This window comes from Mustela putorius, unplaced genomic scaffold (genome assembly GCF_011764305.1).
Source record: "Mustela putorius furo isolate JIRA1106 unplaced genomic scaffold, ASM1176430v1.1 tig00000145_pilon_pilon_pilon, whole genome shotgun sequence".
In the NCBI taxonomy this organism is placed as follows: domain Eukaryota; kingdom Metazoa; phylum Chordata; class Mammalia; order Carnivora; family Mustelidae; genus Mustela; species Mustela putorius.
In genome coordinates, this window is record NW_025421294.1 from 24807687 (window position 1) to 24833793 (window position 26107).

General features: G+C 41.4%; 1 protein-coding gene across 1 annotated transcript in view; it reads left to right on the plus strand.

Annotated features, from left to right (window-relative positions):
* The window catches only part of TRPC7 (transient receptor potential cation channel subfamily C member 7), a 173561-nt gene that overhangs the window by 66690 nt on the left and 80764 nt on the right, over positions 1-26107 (plus strand). Inside the window, exon 3 of the mRNA XM_045075655.1 lies at positions 10529-10711. Within this exon, the coding sequence (XP_044931590.1) occupies positions 10529-10711 (183 nt within the window). The remainder of the gene's footprint in view (positions 1-10528; positions 10712-26107) is intronic.

The window sequence follows — 26107 nt, forward strand, 5'->3', positions numbered from 1 at the left end:
GACCTTGTGTTAAGATTGCTTAGTTGAGGCACCTAAGGTGGCTCATTTGGTTAAGTGTCTGCCTTTGGCACAAGCAGGTCATGATCTCAGGGTCCTGGGATTGAGACCCACATCAGGTTCCCTGCTCTGCTTCTCCCTCTCCCTCTGCCCCTCCCCACAACTTTCGCTCTCTTTCTCTCTCTCTCTCTTTCTCATAAATAAAACCTTAAAAAAAATTCCTTAGTTTTAACACTAGAAGCATAGTCATAAAAGAAAAAAAAGACAAATTTAAAACTTCTGCTCTTTGAAAGATAATAGTAAGAGAATGAAACTATAAGTCATAGACTGTGAGAAAATATTTACAAACCCTCTTATAGAACAATTGTATCTAGAAAATATATAAGAATTTTTTAATGATATTATGTTAGTCACCACACAGTATGTCATTAGTTTTTGATGTAGTGTTCCATGATTCATTGTTTGCATATAACACCCAGCGGTCCACGGATTACATGTCCTCCTTAATACCCATCACAGTCCTAATCCATCCCCCTACCCACTCCCCTCTAAAACCCTCAATTTGTTTCACAGAGTCCATAGTCTCCCATGGTATGTCTCCCCCTCTGATTTCCCCCCTTCATTTTTTCCCTTCCTTCTCCTAATGTCTTCTATGCTATTCCTTATGTTCCACAAGTAAGTGAAACCATATAATAATTGACATCCTCTGCTTAATTTACTTCACTTAGCATAATCTCCTCTAGTTCCATCCATGTTGATACAAAAGTTGGGTATTCAACCTTTCTGGTGACTGAGTAATATTCCATTGTGTATATGGACCACATCTTCTTTATCCATTCGTCTGTTGAAGGGCATTGCAGCTCTTTCCACAGTCTGGTTACTGAGGACATTGCTGCTATGAACACTGGGGTGCCTATGGTCCTCTGTATCTTTGGAGTAAATACCCAGTAGGGCAATTGCTGGGTTATAAGCTAGCTCTTTTTTTTAATCTTTTGAGGAACCTCCACATTGTTTTCCAAAGTGGCTGCACCAACTTGTATTCCCACCAACAGTGCAAGAGGGTTCCCCTTTCTGCACATCCCCTCTAACACTTGTTATTTCTTGCCTTGTCAATTTTTGCAATTCTAACTGATGTGAGATGGTATCTCCATGTGGTTTTGATTTGAATTTCCCTTATGGCTAATGATAATGAACATTTTTTCATACGTCTGTTAGCCATTTGTGTGTCTTCTTTGGAAAAGTGTCTGTGCATGTCTTCTGCCCATTTTTTGACTTGATTGTGTTTTTTGGATGTTGAGTTAGAGAAGTTCTTTATAGAACTTGGGTATCAGTCCTTTCTCTGTAGTGTCATTTGCAAAATATCTTTTCCCATTCTGTGGGTTGCTTCTTTTATTGACTGTTTCCTTTGCTGTGCAGAAGCTTTTTAAATTGATGAAGTCTCAAAAGTTCATTTTCGTTATTGTTTCCTTTGCCTTTGGAGACATGTCTTGGAAGAAGTTGCTGTGGCCGATGTTGAGGTTACTGCCTGTGTTCTCCTCTAGGATTTTGAAGGATTCCTGTCTCATATTGAGGCTTTTTATCCATTTTGAGTTTACCTTTGTGTATGGTGTAAGGGAATGGTCCAGTTTTGTTCTTCTGTATATAGCTCTGCCATTTTCCCAGAACCATTTATTGAAGAAACTGTCTTTTTTCCATTGGACATTCTTTCCTGCTTTTTTGAAGATTATTTGATCATAGAATTGATGGTCCATACCTGGGCTCTCTATTTTGTTCCATTAGTCTATGTGTCTGTTTTTGTGCCAGTACCATGCTTTCTTGGTAAGCACAGCTTTGTAATATAGCTTAAAATCAGGCAACGTGATGTCTCCAGCTTTTTTTTTTTTTTCAACATTTCCTTGGCGATTTGGGGTTTTTTCTGGTTCTATACAAATTTTAGAATTGTTCGTTCCAGCACTTTGAAAAATGTTGTTGGTATTTTGATTGGGATGGCACTGAAAAATAGATTCCTCCAGGCAGCATAGACATTTTAACAATGTTTATTCTTCTGATCCATGAACATGGAATATTCTTCCATCTTTTTAAGTCTTCTTCAATTTCTTTTATGAGTGTTCTGTGGTTTCTCAAGTACAGATCCTTTACCTCTTTGGTTAGGTTTATTCCAAGGTATCTTATGGTTTTGGGTGCTATTGTAAATGGAATCAATTCTCTAATTTCTATTTCTCTTTCATGCAACAGTTACATGGTTAGTGTATAAGAAAACAACTGTCTTATGTGCATTGATTTTGTATCCTGTCACATTTGTATGAGTTCTAGTAATTTGGGGATGGAATCTTTTGGGTTTTTCACATCAAGTATCATGTCCTCTGCAGAGGGAGAGTGAGAGTTTGACTTCTTCTTTGCCAATCCGAATACCTTTTATTTATTGTTGTTGTCTGATGGCTGTTGCTAATACTTCTAGTACTATGTTGAACAATAGTAGCTGGAGTGGGCATCCTTGTCGTGTTCCTGATCTTAAGGGAAAGGTTCTCAGATTTTCCCCATTGAGAAAGATATTCGTTATGTGTTTTTCATAGATGGAGTTTATGAAATTGAGAATCGTTCCCTCTATCCCTATATTCCAAAGAGTTTTTAATCAGAAAAGAATGCTATATTTTGTCAAATGCTTTTTCTGCATCAATTGACAAAACTCAGTAACAAGAAAATAAACTCAATTTTAAAAACGGACAAAAGATTTGAATAGACACTTCACCAAAAAGATAAAAGATGGCAAATAAGCACATAAAAAGATGTTCAACATCATTAGACATTAGGGGATGCAAATTAAAACTAAAATGAGATACTACAACACAGAAAATAAATTGACCATACCAAGTTCTGGTAAGAATATGGATGAGCTGGAACTCCCATAATTCATTGGTGATAATGTAAAATAGTATCCATTCTAAAAACTGAGTAACTTATCCGAGTTACCACTTACCATATACCCAACAATCCCATTCCTAGATATCTATCTTTAAAAACTTAAAACTTACCTTCACACAAGAATTTGTATATGAATGTTTGTAGAAACATTATTCCTAACTGCTAAAAACTAGGAGCACTCACATGTCCTTCCCTGAGTGAATGTATAAACAAACTGACATGTACAGGCAGTGAATGTGGAAAAAAAATAAGTGGATTACTGATACATGCAACAACATGGATGAATCTCAAAGGAATCATACTGAGTAAGAGAAGCCAGTCTCAAAGGGTTACATAATATAGGATTCCCTTAATATGACATTCTGGAAAATGCAAAACCTTAGGGCCTCTTGGTTCCTGCCCAGCAGAGCCACAGCTCACGGTCCCAAAGAGCATTGTAACACAATGTAGCTTCCAAGAGCTGAAACTGGACAAACTGACTGGGATGCTTACTCTCTGTCCACTGATCAGTGCCCACAAGCCCCCTTGTTATTTTCCTTAAGGACGGACTTGAATGTGTCCTAATAGAACATAGAGAAGAGTTGCAGATAGCAGTTCACTGAGATGGACGGCAAGGTCCACACGGATATAAACCACATTGCTGATTTAATGGAAGTCACCAGCACTGACAAGGCTGGAGACAACCTTCATCTATGGCACCAAGAATTGCATTACTGTTCATGAGATTACTCCTGAAGAGCAAATGTAAGTTGTGCAAAATGAGAAAGATCTCTGCGGGCACACAAGAAATTTACTATCCGGTGATTCCTGATGCCGACACTATCCACAAACCCGGTCTCATCAAGAAAAACAAATTTATTCAGATTGATTTGGAATTGGCAAGATTATAGACTTAATCAAGTTCAAGAATGGTAACCTGTGAATAGTGCCTGGAGGTGCTAACCAGGACAGCATTGGTATGATCACTAGAGATAAAAGTGAATTCAGATCCAGAGATATTTTTGATATGTGCATTAGATTTGGAAGGAGACAGAGAAGAAATCACGGGTTTCTCCTGTATTTTATGTTTCCTTTCCCATGAGCCAGTCTTGTTCTCACTCCAGCAATTAACCACCACAAAGAACAAAGGTCAAGAGTTTGAAATCAATGGTCAAAATAAAGTGATAATAAGAATAATTGCTTAACCACAGATGTGTTGAATCACTATGTTGTACACTTGAAACTAATGTAACATTGCATGCCAATTATAAAAAGATTTAAATTGCCATTTGTAGGATTAAATATAAATTTTTATTTCTTTGGGTGTTTACTTATTTTGTTATTTGTGTCATTCTTTGTTAACTATACTAAGCATTTTACATCGCTTTGGTACTGATTCTTCCAATGATTATATGATGTGTATATTATTACAGATTTAAAACTGAGATGCAGGGGCACCTGGGTGGCTCAGTGGGTTAAAGCCTCTGCCTTGGGCTCAGGTCATGATCTCAGGGGAGTCGGGCTCTCTGCTCAGCGGGGAGCCTGCTTCCCTTCCTCTCTCTCTCTCTCTGCCTGCCTCTCTGCCTACTTGTGATCTCTGTCAAATAAATAAAACCTTAAAAAAAAAAAAAACTGAGGTGCAGAAGAGGTACACGGTTTGTTCCATTTCCCACAACTAACAAGTAGTAAAATAGAAGTTCAGACTCCAGGTCCTCCTGATTTTATTTTTCTTTACAATTTTTATTCAAAATCAATTTAGTTAACTAATAGCGTATTATTAATTTCAGAGGTAGAATTTAGTGATTCATCAGTTGTATGTAACACCAGTGATCATTAATTATATCAAGCGCCCTCCTTAATGCCCATCACCCAGTTACCCCATCTTCCCCCTCCCCGCCCTCCAGCCACCCTCAGTTTGTTTCCTATAATTAAGAGTCCCTTACAGTCTGTCTCCCTCTCTGTTTTTATCTTGTTTTATTTTTCCTTCCCTTCACCTAGATTCATCTGATTCTTAAAATCCACATATGAGTGAAACCATATGGTATTTGTTTTTGTGTGACTTATTTCACTTAGAATCCTAGAGGAGAACATAGGCAGTAACCTCTTCGATATCAGCCACAGCAACTTCTTTCAAGATACATCTCCAAAGGCAAGGGAAACAAAAGTGAGAATGAACTTTTGGGACTTCATCAAGATCAAAAGCTTCTGCACAGCAAAGGAAACAGACAACAAAACAAAGAGGCAACTCACTTAGAATGATACCCTGTAGGTCCTCCTGACTTGAAAACCTGTATACTCACTAACTATACTGGAGAATCTGTTAGGTGTTCAAATTTCCATATACCAGTCCATCCTTTATTTCCCCAAGTTAGATGACAGTCGGCCCCAGTTAAGCCTCTAGTTTTCACAGTGTGCTAAAGAGAAGGGAAGAGGCAACACAGTGAAAGGAAAGATAGCAGCATTTGGGCCAGATCTACATGTTTTGAATCTTGGCTCAACCACTTAGTAGCTATGATATCTTAGACAAGTAAACTGCTCCGACTGACTCAACATTCATGGAACATCTATCGTGTTCCAAACCATGTTCTACACTCTTATTAATAAAACAGCAATGTTTCCTACCCTCAAGAAGCTTACATTCCAGGTTCAGGTAACCACTGTATAGCACATTATTAGTTCTTGATGTAGTGTTCAATGATTCATTAGTTGAATATAACACCCAGTGATCATCACAACATGTGCCCTCTTTAATACGCATCACCCTGTTACCCCCTCCCTCCACCTCCCTCCACCCCTCTGAAACCCTCAGTTTTTTTCCCAGGTCCAGAGTCTCTCATGGGTTACAAGTTTTTAAAGAGATAGTCAAGGAAGGCTTCTGAGAAAGTGACATGTGAGCAGACTTGAATGAGTTGTGGAAGTTATTCATTTAGAGCCTGGACAAAGAGCATTCCAAGCAAAGAAAATAGCCAGTACAAAGGTCTGGTCCATGCCAAATGTACAGCAAGGAAGCAAGGAAAAACAGCAAGGAAGTCAGAGTGGCTGGAGTAGACTGAGGGAAGGAGAGAACCAGACGAAGTAAAATCAGGAGGAAAATGGAGGGGCTACACATGCATGTCCTCGCAGAATGACATAACAACCCCACTTTTACTTTGAGTGGATGGGACACTGTTGGCTGGTTTGAACAGGGCAGTGCCATGATCTGACTACCTCTTCTAAGTATCTCTCCAACTGATATATGGAGAATATGCTAGAGCAGACTGGGACAGATTTTTTTTTAGTTTTTAGTTTTTGGTCCTGAGCGAGTGAAAGGGTGGGGGAAACTAAGGTGGAGAAAACTAGATCCAGAGCTAGTTTTGTTAAGTGTGAAATGACAATTTGGCATTCAAATGGAGATATCAATTTGGTAAGTGGATATCTGAGTCAAGTTCAGGAGAAGGTTGTGCTAAACATAACTTTTGGAGTCATCAGCAAATGGATGGTATCTAATGCTCTTATATAAGATCACTAAGGCAGTAAGTATAAATAGATAAAAGGAGAATTCAAAGAACAGGGCACATCTTTGGGGCATTCCAAAATTAAGATATCAAAGAGAAAAGAGATACAGAAAGAATATAAAAAGTAGTCATCCAGGATGAAAAACACATAGAAGAGCATGTTAGGCTGGAAACCAAGTGAAAAATGTGTACCAGAGAGAAGGGAGTAATCATCTATATCCAAGCTCTTGATAGGTCGTGTAGTATGAGGTTGGATTTGGCAACATAAAAGTCACTTGTGACCCTAATGAAAACAGTCGCAGGGGAGAAAGTGGATGTGGGTGTGGAAGCCTTATTGAATGGAATAAGAAAGAATGCCTGGAGGGCAACTGGAAACCATGAGTATAGACAACTCAGTTGAGGAGTTTTGCTATAAAAAGTAAGAGAAAATTGTAGTTGTAACTGGAGGGAAAAGTGGGGTCATGAGAAATTCTTTTTTTTTTTTTTTTTTTTGAGAAATTCTTTTTTAAGATGAGAGAATAGCAGCATGTTTGTATACTAAGCCAGTAGGAAAATGAAGAGACTGACAACACAGGAGAAAGAAAGGAAGGTTGCAGGAACCCTGTGCTTGAGTAGGCGTAATGGGCTGATATCCAACACCAAAGTAGAGGAGGCGGCCTTACATAGGAGCAGGAGCACTTCCTCTGCAGCAGGAAGAGGGAGTAGTCCATGGGTGCAAATGCATGAAGACAGAAAGTGTGAGCACGTCAGCATGCGGTGCATCTCTTCTGATGATTCCTATTTTTCAAGCAAAATGGGAGACAAGGTCCTCATTTGAAAATCAGGAGGAAGGGGAGGTGTCAGAAGACTGAGAGGAGAAGGTACAGAATACTTGTCAGGAGAGAGGGAGGGTAAGCTCCCCAGAGACATCGAGGACCGCCGGAGGTGGAGGTGGTTGATGGCATGCCTGATCAGCACGGCTGTGTCTTGTGCAGCCACATTTTCTCTGCAGAGGCAGGAACAGGGCAGTGGAGAAGTAGACTCAACTAAGGTCAGAATTCTGTCTAGTAAGAAGGATGAAATAAGAGGAGAAGAGAGTTGATGATATAGACGGGGATGATTTATAAGGATTGCCCCTGATTATAAGCACTGCAGGGAGGGAGCCAGGCCCCTGAAAGGAAGGAAAACCAGTGAAAGGGAGGTATAATCAAAGCAGCCCTGTAGCTCTGGGAGAAGATTGCTGGGATTGGGGTCCCAGAGGGAGTGAGCTCAACATATAAAAGGCGGTGGTCAGAGTGGGAAGAACTGAAGGTAGGGTCCCAAAGGAGCTATGGTTCCTAGGAACAAGTAAGAGAATGAATGGCTGAGTTAGGAGTTGAGAAAGTGGCTGTCAAGGAAATGAGAGGGCAGAGTAATGGGAGGGTCACCTTCCTGGATCCAGAAACCACCACGGATAACAACAGCAATGTTGGGAGGATGGCTGTGAGATGTGAGTAAGTTACAAATAGAAGGAAAAATGGATTCAACCTGTTTGTCTCTCTCTCTCGGTCTTAGTTTCCTCACGTTTAAGTTGGAAATGCTGACAGTCCTTCCATCATGAGATTTTTCTAAGGATTAAGTGAGATGCTGCAGATAGAACATCTGTCACCCATTGGGACTGGCAGATTTTAACGCACAGAAAATGCAATTATTTTTAAAAGGGTCCTTGTGAACTCCTGGGTGTGTGTCTCATCTACCTCCAGCTAAAGTTGGGAGAGTGTGACCCGGAAGGCTTACTGAGCTCAGGGTTGGCCCAATAAATCACAATCATCATAATTTCCCAGAGACATTTACCTGTGGTCCTCTCTAGTAAGCCTGGGCCTGGCCATGAGCACCCCCACCATCTGTAGCTGTCCTTATCCATGTCACCTCTGTCTTCCCGGCAGGCCTGAGTTTTCTCTGACTCTCCCAGCCATTTGCAGACACCAGGTTTGTTGTCTCCCGGTCTGTCTAATGCAGAAAGCAAAAGCAAAGTACATGTTTGGCTACACTGTCTAGTGGGTCCCCCCAACTTTTTATGGCCAGGTTACTGAAAGAGCCCAGGGAAGCTAAAACCTTGGGGGGGGGGGGGAATGATACCTTGTATTGTGAACTGTGCTGAGCGCAGAAACGTGCAGAGACTCTAGGGCAGTACAATCTCATGTCCCTAGCAGGTGGAGCTTGGGTCATGGGCTAGGTCAAGCCCTTTCCATTTCTTTTCTGTATCTAACCCTGCACTCAGCTCTAGGCAGGAGTTTCTACCAAGAGATGAGGTCATGTCTAACTAACATGGAAGTGTCTGCCTTACCAGGAACAGGTGACAATATTAAGAGACTCCTCCTTCTCAAGACAGAGACAAGAAAGGTGACAGAGTAGGGGCCAGAAATGCTCAGGACACCTGAGCTGCAGCAGCAGGACAGCCAGAGTTGAACAGGTCCTTTTTGCTGAGCCCAGTCCCTTGAGTTTCCCACCCCTGGTTCATCAGGGCTCTCAGAATATCTTAGCCGGAATACATTCTGAGCAAGTTTTACCTAGCATTACTGTTACACAACCCAGAGAGTGGATGCCTCGCCTCTACCCCACACTAACTCAGAAACCACATCTGCCCTGCTCATTGCCAATTTTTCATGCTGAGTACATAACAGCCCCTCAGTAATGAGGGACAGAAGGAACACAGGGAGGGAAGGACGGAGGGAGAGATGTTCAGGATGGAGGAGCACAAAATACAGCTCTTCATCTCATCACCCAGCACTATGCCAAAACCTAGAAGACTACAAGTATCCTCTCTGAATCCTTCTCCATAACAGTCTGCCTGAGCTGAGCAGTCTTCTCTTTCTACCCAGAATTTTCCTTTTTCTTCTTAAATTATATAGGAAAATGAAGGCCATTCTTGTCAGAAAACATTTTCTTGATCCTCCTCCCAGCAAACAAACACTTACCGCCCTCCTTCTGTAATGCACAGTGATATTTTGATGTGGCAGTGCTAGAAGAAGACAAGAATCCTTAATTCAGAAAAATAGCTAAGCTTCTACAGTTTGCCAGGTTCCCACCTATTTACTCAGGAATCCAAATTCTGGAAAAGCAAACTTGCATTCCTATTTACCAACTACTACTTACCAGTCTGAAGGCTATTGACATTGATTAACATTAAAAGTGACATTTGGCTCTCATGTCCTTTCTGAATAGACTTGTTTCAACTAAGAAATAAACAAGGAAACCTCTAGAGGAAAATATTTCTGGAGAGTAGTGGTATGAGGGTGACATGAAACATTTTTTTGTCTAACATTTTGGATCATTATTTGGAATTGAAGCAATCTGCCTGGGGCGGGGCGGGGAGAGAAGCCAGCCTGTCACTCAGGAAGGAACCTCAGACTCCCAAAGATAATTCTGAAAGGTATGCCTAGGGATAGGCATTTGTTATTAACAAAACAAAACAAAACAAAGGTCTAAAGATGTTTACCCAACTGGCAATTTAAGGAGCCACGATTTGCCATACAAAAGGATATGTGGTAAGAAAGGATCCCATTAGTTTTAAATTACATTTGATTTTTAAATTTATAATTTATAAGCAGATTTTCCAGCCCCTAAAAAGAAAGCACACCTATGTGCATTTTTTTCCAGTTTTAGCCTATCAGCCATATCTTCCAGTAAACTTTCTGTGTACAACAGTTAACCACTCTAATTGGGTAGTAAATGAGTGAAGTGTTATTTCCAGCTTCCAAAGTTCATTTCTTTATCACCCCTCTCTCAGAACTGGGCACAAAGAAGTGCTACTTTGAAAGAGACAGGGTGGGCATCAGCTGCCATCAGAATCCCTTAGAGAACAAGGTTAAAGGATAGATCCTGGGTGTCAGTGGCAGGAATTCTGACTCAGTCCATGAGGGGCCCTGGGAATCTGCAGTTCCAGCGTGCACCCCCCGTGACTCCGAAGCAGGTAGCCCTTGGAGCCCACCCTGTCCAATCCCAGCTTAGAGAAGAGGCCCCTCTAAGCTGCTGTGCCTTCTAGACACAGCCCAGCCCTGGTTCCAGTGCTCTCCATGAGCTCACACTTGGTGGACAGTTACTGATCCACGCTGCTCTGCTGTGCCGCTCTGTGGGGCTCCGTGTGACACACCCCTGATTTCTCTTTATTCTGTCAGAACGATTACAGGAAGTTATCTATGCAATGCAAGGATTTTGTGGTGGGCGTGCTGGACCTATGCCGAGACACGGAAGAGGTGGAAGCGATTTTAAATGGAGATGTGAACTTCCAAGTCTGGTCTGACCACCACCGTCCAAGCCTGAGCCGCATCAAACTCGCCATTAAATACGAAGTCAAGAAGGTAAGCTTCCCCACCTCTCTAGGCCTTCCCGCCTTGCGGGGCTGTTGGCCTAGTTTTGTGCCCAAGCGTATTTTACGTTCCCATGAGGAGACTGTGAAAACACCAATCTCCCGACTGTTCTCTAGACAGAGAATGGCCAGCCTTGCAGGACTGCTCAAAGCTCCTCTCAGTGACCCCCTTCCTTCACTCCCAGCCCACCAAGGGAAAGGCAGCAGGACTGTAATTCCACGAGCAGGCTTTGGCCTGGAAAACAACAGAGGAGATTTTCAGCCTCCAAATGACTGGCAGGGACAATGTGACCTGACATCAGCTAGGACGCCAATTCCCCAGTTTTCCCAAGAAAATGAATCACACTGGTCTGTCAATAGCACTGATTGAGATCTGTATGCCTAGGGGCTTGCTGAGTAGAAATGTTTAGCATGGAAGCTCTGTGGGAGCCAGGGTTCTGGGAGCCTTAGAGGAATTTCATTCCAAAGGCTTATGCAAGTACTTAGTAGGAAGCTCAAGGAGACTTTTCACAGGAGCAAGCTTGTCCACCTCCTCAGTCAACCTCAAGGTGTCTTTAATGGCCACAAGCACCTAGCAGCCCTCAGGCCCACAGTGGGTGGTCAGACTGAGTCCTAAGCAGCAAAAGTCAATTATGCCTCCACTCTGGATGGACTCTGGATTCTTTAGAATCTGCTCTGACATTAGATGATGTCATCCATCCTGATGAAAACTGCAGCGCTCCAAAGATCAATGTGTTTCATAATTATTGTGCTTTGCGTATATGCAAAATGGGTGCTCAGCCTTCAAGGGTTTTTATTTTTCCCAGCTATTTCACAGGGTCAATACTGGGGTATTTTCAATGTCCCCAAACTGACCTCTGGGCACTTCTCTTGCTTACGTTAATTTGTATGGAGGGAACCATCTTTCAACAAACCACATGCATCTGTGCAAATCATCTAGTTAGAGCTTCCAAGTTTGAAAAAATCTTCCTGTCCCTCTTACTTTTAATAATAATAATAATAAACCTAGGAAAAATAGCTTTGTTCAAAGACTCTGGGTCCCAAAGATAAAGTGGACAAATCATAGGAAATGTGGCCTTCAATTACCATTCAAAAACACAGGCCTATGAAAAGAGAAGAAGCAGGCTATAGCTTCAAGTACAACCTTATTTTCTGGGGTCAGGAAAATTCTCATTTTTTTCATCAATCCCAAGAGCTCAATGAGGCTTTTCATCAAAGCACAGCATTCTAATTCAGAAGCTGCTGAAGATACCCACAGCCTTGGAGTTCACACAAACCCTGCTATGGAAGCTATTAGTCGTGGTAACGATGAGCTTGAATTTCCAGAATCACAAGCATTTGCTTGCTTGCTTGCTTGCTTGCTTCCTTCCTTCCTTCCCTGCCTCCCAGCACAGGGGAGGAGCATAGGGTGGAAGTGAAGATGTCCCTGAAAACCCGAAGAACAGGAGATGCTTGGCATCTGCAGATTTATATTTGCCATTTGGCTATTTATGAGCAATTGCAACGACCCATTAAATGCAAGCGGTCACCATTTTTCTGAAACATAAATCCAAACCTCTAGCAACACCATCAGGGAGGGTAGATTAGTCAGCTAGTCCAGAAGTCTGGCCACTACCTCAGAGCTACGTGTTCCCCTTGTTGTCAACTACTGAGTACAAAACTGCCCTGGTGATGAATGAGAAGAAAAAGAGAAGTATACCATGAACAGGACGGTTCAGGGCACAATAAAAAAGGCTTCATGAGGGAAATTATTTAGTGGTATTTGCCAATTAGGAGTCATAAAGGCCTCAGGAAATATGCATCATGAATGTCAAGTGTCCACAGCAGTTTGTGGGTGGGAAGATGATAAACCACCTGCCTAAAAAGTCAGCCTTGCTCATTTGAAACACCTCCAATGGATAAATTCTCTCAAACCGTGTGTACCATTATGTAACAGCAGACAGACACAGAGCTTCCCTTGACATTTATTCTATCATGAGTTATAGTGAAAATACCTAATATTAAAAAGATACATTAATATTATAATGAGATTTAATTTTTAATTTATGAACTTTAGCATGCTTCCACGGGCACAATCTAACCCTAGGTCTTTGAGTTATGAAATGACTAGCATCAAAGCCTCTTTATAAATACATTCCCTTTGCACCTGATAAATATAATAGCTTTAAGGCTAGAATACAGAACCATAAAAAATTCCTAAGCCTTTGCCCACATGATATCAAATCAAACCACTAATTCAGTCATTAAAGCAAACTAATTGTTCTTGGCAGTTTTATGGGCTGCTACTAAGTAGGATCTTTAAAAATGGTGTTGTGTTAATAAATTGGGAGATCCTGAGTTAAGTAGAGTCAAAAAGATTTCTTTGTTTAAAGACATTACAGAGCTTTAATATGCTTTGATGCTTTGCTACTCTAATTAAAAGAAAAAGAGTACAATATGTATTACTTGACCACACAACTCTTTCTCATGGAACACTGATGAAACTCATTTTCCATGTAGATATATCCATGGAAACTCTAATGTCAAATCAGCCTCTTTGAGCTATGAAACGCACAGATCTAAATGCGGTGGGTGCTGCCCTGTGGCTGATAATGAGCCCTGGATTGTGTCCCTCACCTAAATGTCTGCCTCTTTTCACGCACCACACTAATGTCTGATCCTCCGGCTGGCTCAGTCATAATGTCAGCCTCTATGAGATCAAGACAATTTTCCCACCATTGCACAAGGGGCCACCTGGTAAACAGAAAAGAATCATGAAGTAGGTGTCACAAAACCAGATTTTTAGCATGATTCCTTCACTTACTAGCCACATGGTTTTGGACCAGTCTCTGAAGGTCTCTAAGTCTCATCCTTTCTTCCTTCCATTCCAAAATGGGCATATAAGCTTCTGCTCCCATTTCCTGTGAACCTTCAAATAGGATGATATGAGAGTAAATGCTCTGCAAACTGTAAAGTTCTCTGGAGTTCCACAGGGAAGCATCATTGTTGTCATTCAATGATGTCCTCCTTCCTTGGAACCAGGTGGGGGGTCCTTCTATTTCCAGAGATACTCCCTATCTTGTCCTTTGTCTTTTCCCTAGAAAATGCTAGAAACTTCCCCTTGGGTAAGGACATTATCATTATAGCCTAAAATTCTTCCAGAAAAGACAAAAGGTCTTGTGAGGATATGGTTTTTCTCCATGACTTCCGTTTTAAGAAAGTAACTCAGCCTCCCCAAAAACCCACATATATGTGTTATATGAAATGTTAATCATTGTGTTTGGAAGACAGTTTGGGAAAAGTGGCTCAGAAGGTGCCCTTTGTGGTTAATCTTGACCCAACCATTATTAATGGAGTCACCTGAGCAAGACACTTAACCTCTCCATGTCTCACTTGGTTTATTAAGTATGGATAATAATACCTATTTCATAGGATTATGATAAGAATCAAATGGGATAAAGTAAGTGTGCCTCAAATAGCATTGGGCCCATCAGCCTGTGGGTATGAATGTATCCTATGTACATATGTGTACACTATGTACACTACAATGGCTTAGAGCCCATGTTCATGTTACTTAACACATTTCTGTCACCCATCTCTCCATACCAGACTTAACAGGTTATGATCCCTTTGGAAGCCAGGCTTGCCTTATGAAGAAGCAAGGAGGCTTCTCTCCCCAGGCTGAGTCACACATAACCTCAGAAGTAACTCCACTTGGGCCTCATGGATAAAGAAACCAATCCCTCCAACTTTGGCTCACAGCCTGCCATATACAGGCCTTGGTCTTCTTCAGGGCCAATGGGACTGGCAGACATCTTGTTGTAAATTGGGAGATCCCGAGTTAAGCACTATCCCAGGGAATTTTCTGTGATGATGCAAATGTTCTTCTCCACTTCTAGCTATCTCTGGCCCCACAGAATCATGCCTAATATCTTCTTAAAGGCACTCTTCTCCCTCTGCATATCAACTCTAAATAAATGCTTAGGGAACTTCCAGCTCCACCAACAGGAAAGACCCAACCAGTCTCAAAATCCATTTAGGCTCAGCCAGACCCAGGCTGCAGCCATAAAAGGAGCCCAGTGTCTAGCACGTGCTCAGTGCTGACCAGCTGGTCACAGAGATCCAGACTCAATCATTGGTGCTCTCTTCAACTTGATTAACTGAAGACACACATCTGAACCCTTTACTCTCACCCCTCCCTTTCTCTCCTCTTGATCCCTTGATTCATCTCTAGGCTCACAGGGATATTATCTTCCTTTCCCCTGCATTATCCCTTGCTTCTTCCTGACTCCAGGTCTGCCTAGATGGGGATCATATAAACCTCCTATTCACTGAAAGAACTTTGTAGATATGTGTCATTCGAGTTCAAATGTCACAAGAGAATGGGACAAAAGGACCCTGAAGGTCCAATTTTGCACAACAGAAGCCTTACCTCTACCTAGAGAGGAAATGGAGGTTCTTTGGACATAACTAAGCAAAGATACATTATTTTTTAAAAAAGAAGAACACATGAATATTTTGTCCAAAATTACATTGGTCCCACTGTAGAGAGCATGTCTGTTACCAGGCAGTATCACCAGTAAGGGGGTAGTTCAATCTGACATGCTGTTTCAGCCACTGCCTGTGAGCTCTGTAGACACTGACTGGTCTTCTGGACATCCCAAGGTGGGTATGATAGTCCTGTTCTTAAAGAGCCATCAGGTGGTAGGTAAGGTGGGGACAGGGATGCTATGACTGTAGCAGCAGCAGCCTCTACACCTCACTAGCTGAGCAAAGTTGAGGTCACAGTAGTCACTTTCAGACTTGCAGGTGGCCCCCCGCTGTCTGGTGTCCTGGCCTGTGGCTTGGTTTGTGGAACCTAAGCAAGGCACTGGCCATCTTTCCTCCCAACTGATGAGACTCCCTACCCTCCTATGGGAGCAGTTTCACTTTGCTGAGTCTGCCAGACTCTGAGAGCTGCACTTTTCCTGACTCTGCCAAGTTCCTAGGTGATTCCTAGCTCAGAAAGCTAGTGTCACATAAAATAAAGCCCTGGGACAGAACAAAGAGAGGGACAAGGAGTTAAAGTGGAGGGGGGCTCACTAACCCTATTAAGACAGTTCCCTTTTTTCCATACCATTGTACTAAGGAAATAATATTCCCTATGATTTTCATTCACTTACTTAGGCATCATTTAATAAACATTCACTGTGTCCACCACACCACCAACTTTATGCTAAGCATGGGAGAGACTGAAGAGATCAAGACCCAGGCCTCACCCTTGAGGGGTTCATCTAGCAAAAGAGAGAGAACAAGAGAACAAAGGAGAGAGAAGTGTGAACGACCATTACAATCTTGTCTGAGTAGGACAAACAGAAACAGGAACGAACAGCGTGGAGGCCAGAGGAAGCAGTGACCAGCTCAGCCCACGGGACCCCAGGAAAAGTTTCCCAGAAGCCCAGAAATGCTTGAGACAGGGCTAAAAGGATGAGAGGTGTCAGATGGGATGTCAGTTTAGCAGAGAAGCAAGGGAGGACAATTTAGGCAGAGGGAGGTGAAAGCTGAGAGTCACAGATACCTGAGGGAGAGTGGCATGGATGAGGCTATGTTTAGAGGGCGACAAGTGCTTCCCCATGGCCGTATCACTGTGGGAAAGGAGCAGACTGAAAAGCTTCTCAGAACACAATTCTTGAGGGCATTTCATTACATAGCCACTTGGACTTTATCCTGGCAGCACTATCCCAGGGAATTTTCTGTGATGATGCAAATGTTCTATTTTCTGCTGTCTAACACAGTAGGTGCTAGCTTCTTAGCATGGCTAGCCAGCACTGGAAATGTGGCTAAGGTAATTATGGAACTGAATTCTTAGTATTTTTTAAATGAATTAGTTCAAATAGCAAAGCCGGTCATGGGCAGTGGGTACCACACTGGACAGTATGGACCTATATCCTCACTCATGCCTTCAACAATCTTTCAGTGAGTACCAACAAAGCATGCCATGCTAATTACTAGGGACACGGTGCTGAATAAAGGACAGGATATCAGTCATCAAGGGAGAGACAGATTATAATCAACATACCACACCAATAAATTGTGATGTTGGATTTGAAGTAAGTATTATAAAAGAGAAGACCATGATATTATAACTTCTAAAGTCAGATGTCACCTAATCAGGGAAGTCAATGAAGGTTTCTCTGAGGAAGTCATACTTGCTCTGAGAGCTAAAGAATAAAAGTTAACCAGATATGGGGAGGACATTTCTAAAGGATAGAACATGTTCAAAGCAAATTCAAAGGCCCTGTGGTAAGAGAAAACATAGCATATAAGAGAAACTGAAAGAAGGTGAATGTGGCTGAGTTGGAAGGCATAAGGAAGAGTGGGGTGTGGGATGAATGTCAAGAAGCAGGCAGGGACCAGACCATGCAGAGGCTCATTAAGCATGCTAGAGAATTTTGTTCTCATTCTTTTTTTCAAGAATAAGAGGAAGCCACTGGAAAACTTTAATGAGAAGCAGCTGTAAATATGAGGAGAAAGGCTAGAAGGCAAACAGGATGGGTATAGATGCAGCATAACTGTTGGGCAAGAGGGACATGATATTAATAAAGACAGGCATCATTAAGCTCCGTTGACAAGCAAAGCCAAAGTTATAGTGACTTTCAGTGAAAAAAGTCTTATTTATTGCTCATCCTATTTCTGTCTTGGAACAGAATTCACTCAGAAACTCAGGCTGATAGGACAGCTACTCTCTCCAGTGGCCCCACCCTGTCAAAGGGAACTCCAGCGATGGAGAGTCCCACACTAGCAAGGAAATGCTTCCACCTAGAAGTGACACACATTATTTCCACTTACGACTCACGGTCAACAATTAGTCACACCACCCACAATACCATGAGGGAACCTGGGATGTATAATCCTGCCATATGTTGAAAGGAGAGAAGAATGAAGCTATTGGGCAAATAGCTCTAATGACTTCCAAATGATAAAAGTTGAAAGAATTCATGCTAACAGCCTCAAGCTTTCTATAAATAGGAAACAGGATCACCCTCTGAGGTAGAAGGCAGCCTGAAAAAAGTGAAAAAAAATTGGGGAAAAATCCCATGGGAGATGAACAAACAACTGAACAGTAGATCCAACAGCCCAGCCAAGAGGGAAGGTGGTAAATTCTTTGTGAATAGTCAGTGTTCTTAATAAAAAAAGAAAATCTCTACCAAAAAAAATAATAATAATAACACATTAAATCAATGTCCTCCATGAACCTCAATTCCAAGCTGTCAATTTCATTTTGAGATTTTTTTCATAGACATAGGGCCCAGAAATGCACAAAATACACTCATAAGTTTCTCCCAGAGAATAATGCCAAGTAGGGTGGGGTGAGCTGGGGATGGGAACAATTCCACTCACATCACCACTCTGTAAAGCTGGGCCAGGACCTCTAAACCCAACAGAAGTTCCTTTGCTTCTTTCTTCCAAAAATCACCACCTTGTGCACATTTTACAGCCATGCTGCAAATGGACCCACTTTTCTACCTGGAAAAATTCCCAGGAGAAGAAAACAGAACATGTTGGGTCTCAATACAGTGTTACAGTTAAGTGCCGGCCTGCTCAAACTCTCCAGTCACTAAGTATGTGGCTTTCATTAAGCTGCTGAGCCTGCTGGCCTGCAGCAGACTCCCAGATAAGGGGGACCCTGATGCCCAAGAGCCTGCTGGCTGAAATCTGTGTTAAAGGACACAATGAGACCCAGCAATAGATGCACATCTGCCTGAAACCCTTCACCCAAATGCAGTGACCACGGGGAGGGACACTAGAAGGATGGAGGGAAGATGACCTCTGCTGTGGTTCTGTTTCACTTCCTCTCTGCACAGAGCACAGGGACAGTGAGCAAAGGGGACCTAGGGACATCAGGGCTTTCTAGAGGACATCTGAGAGTCCATTCAGACACTCACATGCTCTAAGCAGACGTTCTCCCACTGTGTTTTCCTGCTGAGGTATCGTTTTACCAGATGCTCTGAGTTAAGAAAATCAGAGTTGTCACAAACACAGCCTGGCCAGTCAGGCACTACCCAGAACTGTGCCCCAGGATACCCAGTAGCTGCCAAATGCTGTTGGAATCCATTGGTGTCAAAAGCATCCATCAGCAACCTCTTTGGGGATTCCTCTCAGCACTTCGTAGCCCTAGCCTGACCACACAGCCCAATAATTATCAATGTCCACTACTCTCAGCTTAGATGGGCTATGTTTTATGTAGGAAAAGGAAGTTTTGTTTTTCTCAAGCAGCAAATCTTAAGAAGGACCAATCCAAGTATGTACGGACCACTTAACTGCCTGGGGAAAAACTCTCAGAGGAAAAAGAAAACCTGTCGGGCAGCAGTATATTTCATCTAGAAGCCTGACTGTGCATGTTCAAGTCCTAAGCCCTTTTCCTACTAGATATGTGACTTCAGACAAATTAATTCATTCCTGGGCCTCAGTTTCCTTATCTCTATAATGAGCACAGATAATACCTAATAAGCAATAATCAGTGTTTTTTAACACACGTAATGCAGCTAGAATATGGTATATGCATAATAAATATGAGCTAAAGGAAGCTGTTTGCCATGTTCACCTTAGAAGTAGACCAATCCTCAAGACTAAACAGTATTGAGGGAGGAGTTAAGATGGCAGACTAATAGCGGGACCCTGACCTTGCCTCATCCCTCAAACACAGCTAGATCAACATCAAATCATTTTGAACAAGCAGGAAATAGATCTGAGGATTAAGAAAATGATCTACACAATTGAAGGGAAATTACATTGTAGATCTGAGGTTCGGAGCCATGAACCAGGTTCGGAGCCACAGAACCACAAAGGGGAGGGAACCGTTTTCACAGAGTGAAGTCAGGGAGAGAGGGAGAGAGTCAGAGACAGAGCGGCGCACACAAGGCACTGCGGTGTGGGGTTCCTGGGTCGCACTGGAAGAGATCGTTCCCCTTCCTGGAGTACATTTAGAAGAGGATATTTTGCCTCTCCAAGAACAAAAGGCCCACTGGGAGCCAGCTAGCAGCCATTTAGCAGCAGGGGCCAGAAAGGAGCTCAGAGGGCAGATAACCTGGTCGCAGCTTTTCACTGTGTCAAAACAGACTCCAGCCACCATGCCTAGGCCCTACACCATGTGACTGATTTCCTGGGACAGAATGGGGTCAGGCACAGCACTTTGAGGCTCTTCTCTGGGGAAGGGGAGTGGGTCCACACCTTGCCAAGCCCTTTAAGATTTGGAGTTTTGAATCCCAGCCACCAGCCAGAGACAAACACAGAAGAACTGTGACACCAGGCATGTCAACATCCAGGTACAGACAGGGTAATGGCAGGGATCTGATGAAAGCCTGGAACACAGGAGAGGAGACTGTTTTTCTGTGAGGGCCTCCTGAACAGCAGTGGCTGTAAGATCCCCCTCCCTGGAGATAAGAGGATGGGGTGATGCCATCTTCCACCCCCACTACCACCATAATCAGATTTCAGAAACACAGCACCTCCAGTGAAGGCTGGAGTCATTTAAACCAAACCCCACCCCTCTGCCTGGCAGGGGCATCTTTACAAGGGCAGGTATGACTGTGAGCCAATTCAGCAGGCCTCTTCCCCAGAGGACCTCTGCCCCAGAAGACACCACCCAACGCATGTACCAGGTCTGCTAATCAAAGAATGCTCCAAAGAGTCAGCTTCAGTTCTGGTGGAATAAGACCAGTCTCTCTCTCTCTCTCTCTCTTTCTCTCTCTCGCTCTTTTCTTTTCTTTGGTATCAGGCTTATACTTTTTTGTTGGTTGGTTTGCTTGTTTCCTTTTCTTATTTTTTGGATTAGACTTCTTTTTCTTTTTCATTCTTTCCTTTTTTCTTCTTTCTTATTCTTTGGAATCAGGCTAATCATTTTTTGTTTGTTTGCTTGTTTTTTTGTTCCTTTCTTTTCCTTCTCTCTTTTCTTGGGTTAAAAAGTTTAAAAAGTTTTTTTACTCAGGCTTAGCTTAAACAAATCAAAGAACATCTACTTTAAGTTCCAAACACTCCCCAGGGCAAGCAAGGAGGAACTATGCAGAGGGCTGACCTGTGGGAAAGAACAACCAAAACACAATGGCAGAGTGCACAGAGCATACACTAGAAACACCTTCTGAAGCACCAAGCCCTGGTCAGTGTAGGGCCCCTTCTTAATATAGTATTACTCTCACAACCAGGAAACAGAACAAGCTTTCTCGATACACAAAAGACAGAAACCTAGACATGATGACAAGAAGGAGGAATTCTCCCAGAAAGAAACATGGAGAATAAATCATAGCCAGGGATTTGCTCAAAATAGATATAAGCAATATATCTGAAGAGTAATTTAGAACAAGAGTCATAAGAATACTAACTGGACTTGAAATAAGCATCCAAGATACCAGAGAAACCCTGGCTTCAAAGATAAAAGACCTAAAAACTAGGCCAAAATAAAAAATGCTGTAACTGAGATGCAAAACCAAGTAGATGTAATCACAATGAGGTGGAAGAAGCAGAGGATCCAGTAGACGATATAGAAGACAAAATTATGGAACATAATGAAGGCGAAAAGGAAGAGGGAAAAACAGATCACGAATAAAGACTTAGGGAGTTTAGTGATTCCACAAAGAGCAATAATATCCATAACATAGGTGTCCCAGAAGAAGACAAGTTGGGGGGGGGGGGGTTATTTGAACAAATTATAGCTGAGAACTTCCCTAACCTGAGGAAAGAAATGGGAATTCAAGTCCAAGAGGCATTGAGAACTCCCTTCAAATTCAACAAAAACAGGTCAAGTCTTACCACAGTGAAACTTGCAAAATACAAAGATAAAGAGAGAGTTTTGAGAACAGCTAGGGATAAAAGGTCCTTAACCTATAGGAGTGGGCACATAAGGTTGCAGCAGACCTGTTCAGAGAAATATGGCAGGCCAGAAGAGAGCGGCATGATATATTCAACATGCTGAATGTAAAAAGTATGCAGCCAAGAATACTTTATCCATCAAGGCTGTCATTCAAAATAGAAGGAGAGAGAAAGTTTCCAAGACAAGCAAAAACTAAATGAGTACATGAATACTAAACCAGCTCTGAAAGAAATACCAAAGGGGAATGAGAATCTCCTTTCCTTTAAGCAGGAAAGAGAGTCCAAAAGCAACAAAGACTAGACAGCAACAGAGACAAAAGCAACCTTACATGTAATACAATGGCAGTAAATTCATAGCTATCAATAATTATTCTGAATATAAATGCTACAATCAAATCAGGGTATCAGAATGGATAAAAAACTGAGGCCCATCAATATCCTGCTCACAAGAAACTCATTTTGGAGCCAAAAACACCTCCAGATTGAAAGTGAGGGGGTGGAGAACCATCTATCATGCTTATGAACATCGAAAGATAGTTGGAATAGCCACCCTTATATCAGACAAAGTAGATTTTAAACCAAAGATTAATAAGAGATGAAGAAGGGCACTATGTCATAATAAAGAGTGGCTTTATCCAACAAGATCTAACAATTGTAAATGTGTCCCCAATATGGGAGTAGCCAATTCTATAAAGCAATTAACAATAAAGTTAAAAAACTCATTGATAATAATACAGTAATAGTAGGGGACTGTAACACTCCACTCACAACAATGGACAGATCATCTAATCAGAAGAGCAACAAGGAAACAATGACTTTGAATGACACACTGGACCAGACGGACTTAACAGATATATTCAGAGCATTTCATCCTAAAGCAGCAAAATACACATTCTTTCCGAATGCACATGGAACATTCACCAAAATAGATCACATACTGAGCCAAAAATAGGTCTCAACCAGTACAAAAAGATTGAGATCATAACCATGCATATTTTGAGGTCATGACACTATGAAATTTGAAGTCAACCATAAGAAAAAATTTGGAAAAACCATAAATACATGGAGGTTACAGAACATCCTACTAAAGAATGAATGGCTTAACCAGGAAATTTAAAAAAAAAAAATACTGGAAGCAAATGAGAATTAAAACACAACAGTCCAGTCCCAAACCTTTGGGATGCACTAAAGGTAGTCACAGAGGGAAGTATGGGGCAATACAAGTCTCCCTCAAGAAGCAAGAAAAGTCTCAAATACACAGTTTAACCTTAAGTCTAAAAGAACTGGAAAAAGAACAACAAAGCCTAAAATCAGCAGAAGAAGGGAAATAATTAAGATTTTTCAGAAATAAATGACATAGAAATCGAAAAAACTGTAGTACAAATCATGAAACTAGGAGATGGTTCTTTGAAAGAACTAACAAGATTGATAAACCTTTAGCCAGATTTCTCAAGAAGAAAATAGAAATGACTCAAATAAATAAAATCATGAATGAAAGAAAAGAGATCATCAACACCAGAGAAATACAATTATAAGAGAATATTATGAGTAATTACATGCCAACAAATTGGGCAATCTTGAAATAATGGATAAATTCTTAGAAATTAGAAACTGAAACAGGAAGAAGTAGAAAATTTAAACAGACCCACAAACAGAAAAGAAACTGAATCAGCAATCAAAATTCTTGCAACAAACAAGAGTCCAGGGCCACATGGCTTCCCAGCAGAATTCTACCAAACATTTAAAAAAGAATTAATACCTGTTCTTCTGAAACTTTCAAAAATTAAAAATTGAAGAAAACTTCCAAATGCATTCTATGAGACCACCATTACCTTGATTTCAAAACCAGACAAAGACCCCACTAAATGGAGAATTATTGACCAATATTACTGATGAACATGAGTACAAAAATTCTAAACAAGATATTAGCTAATTGAGTCAAACAGTACATTAAAAGGATTATTCACAGGGCGCCTGGGTGGCTCAGTAGGTTAAAGCCTCTGCCTTCAGCTCGGGTCATGATCCCAGGGTCCTGGGATCAAACCCTGCATCGGGCTCTCTGCTCCGCGGAGGGCCTGCTTCCTCCTCTCTCTCTGCCTGCCTCCCTGCCTACTTGTGATCTCTCTTTGTGTCAAATGAATGAATAAAATCTTAAAAAAAAAAAAAAAAAAGGCTTATTCACCACAATTAAGTGGAATTCATTCCTGGGCTGCAAGGGTGGTTCAATATCTGCAAATCAATTAACATGATACACCACATTAACAAAAGAAAGGATAAGAACCATATGAAACTCGCAATAGATACAAAAAAGCATCTGAGAAAATATAGCATCCTTTGTTGATGAAAACCCTCAAGAAAGTAGGGATAGAAGGAACTTACCTTAACATCATAAAGTCCATAAATAAAGGATCCACAGCTAGTATCATTCGCAATGGGGAAAAACTTAGAGCTTTTCCCTTGAGTGCAAGATCATGACAGGATGTCCACTCCCAACCATTTTTGTTCAACATAGTACTGGAAGTCCTAGCCTAGCAATCAGACAATGGAAAAAAAATAAAAGGCATCCAAAAAGGCAAGGAAGAAGTCAAACTTTCACTCTTTGTAGATGACGTGGTACTCTATGTAGAAAACCAGAAATACTCCACCAAAATTGCTAGAGTTGACACATGAATTCAGCAAAGTCAGAGGATATGAAACCAAAGTACAGAAATCTGTTGCATTTCTATATATCAACAATAAAAGGAAAAGAAAGACAAATATCAAGGCATCCATCCCATTTACAATGGCACCAAAAACACCTAAGATACCTAGGAATAAACCTAACCAGAGATAAAAGATCTGTAGACCGAAAACTATAATTTCTTATGAAAGAAAGTAGAGAAGACATAAAGAAATGGAAAAACAGTTCATGCTTATGAATTGGAAGAATAAATATTATTAAAATGTCTATACTACCCAAAGCTCTCTACACATCCAATGCAATCCCAATAAAAATAACACCAGCATTTTTCACAGAACCAGAAGAAACAATTCTAAAATTAGTATGGAGCCAGGAAAAACATGAATAGCAAAAATAATGTTGAAAAAGAAAAGCAGAGAAGGAGTCATCACAATTCTGGATCCTTAAGCTGTCTTACAAAGCTGTAATCATCAATAAAGTATGATAATGGCAAAACAGACACACGGACCAATGAAACAGAATACAGAACCCAGAAATGGACCCACAACTGTATGGTCAACTATTTTTAACACAACAGGAAAGACTATCCAATGGAAAAAAGATAGTTTCTTCAACAAACAGCATTGGGAAAACTGGACAGCGACATGCAGAAGAATGAAACTGGACCACTTTCTTTCACCATACACAAAAATAAATTCAAAATGGATGAGAGATCTAACTGAGAGACGGAAACCTTCAAAATCCTAGAGGAGAACACAAGCAGCAACCTCTTTAACTTCAGCCTTAGCAACTTCTTTCTAGACACACCTCCAGAGGCAAGAGAAGAAACAAAAGCAAAAATGAACTATTAGGATTTCATCAAGATAAAAAGGCTTCTGCACAGCAAAGGAAACACTCAACAAAACTAAAAAGCAACCAAGAGAAGGGGAAAATGCACGTGAAAATGACATATTCAATAGGGTTAGCATCCAAAATCTATAAAGAACTTATCAAACTCAACCCTCCAAAACCAAATAATCCAGTTTAAGAAATGGGCAGAAAGCAGGTACAGACACTTTTCTAAAGAAGACACCCAAATGACTAACAGACACATGAGGAGATACACAGCATCACTAGCACCAGAGAAATAGAAATCAAAGCCACAATGGTACCACCTCACACCTGTCAGAATGGCTAAATTTAACAACTCAAGACATAACAGATGTTGATGAGTATGTGGAGAAAGGGAACCCTTTTCCACTTTTGGTGGGATTGCAAACTGGTGCAGTTACTCTGGAGAACAGTATGGAGGTTCCTCAAAAAGTTAAAAGTAGAACTACCCTACAACCCAGCAATTGCACTACTAGGTATTTACCCAAAGGATACAAAAATGATGATTTGAAGGAGAACATGCACCCCAATGTTCACAGCAGCACTACCAACAATAGCCAAATTAGGGAAAGTGCCAAAATGTCCATCAACTAATGAATGGATAAAGAAGATATTATACACACACACACACACACACACACACACACACATACACACACAGATATTATGCAGTGATCAAAAAGAATGAAATCTTGCCATCTTCAATGACATGAATGGAACTAGAAAGTATTATGCTAAGCAAAATAAGTCAGAGAAACACAAATATATGATTTCACTCATACATGGAGCTTAAGGAACAAAACAGGTGAACATAGGGGAAGGGAAGGAAAATTAAAATAAGATAAAAACAGATGGAGGCAAACAATAAGACACTCTTAAAAACAGAGAATGAACTGAGGGTTGCTGGAGGGGCAGTGGGTGGGGTGGATGGGCTAAATGGGGATGGGCATTAAGGAGGGCACTTGATGGAATGAGCACTGAAGATTATATGGAAGTGATGAATCACTAAATTCT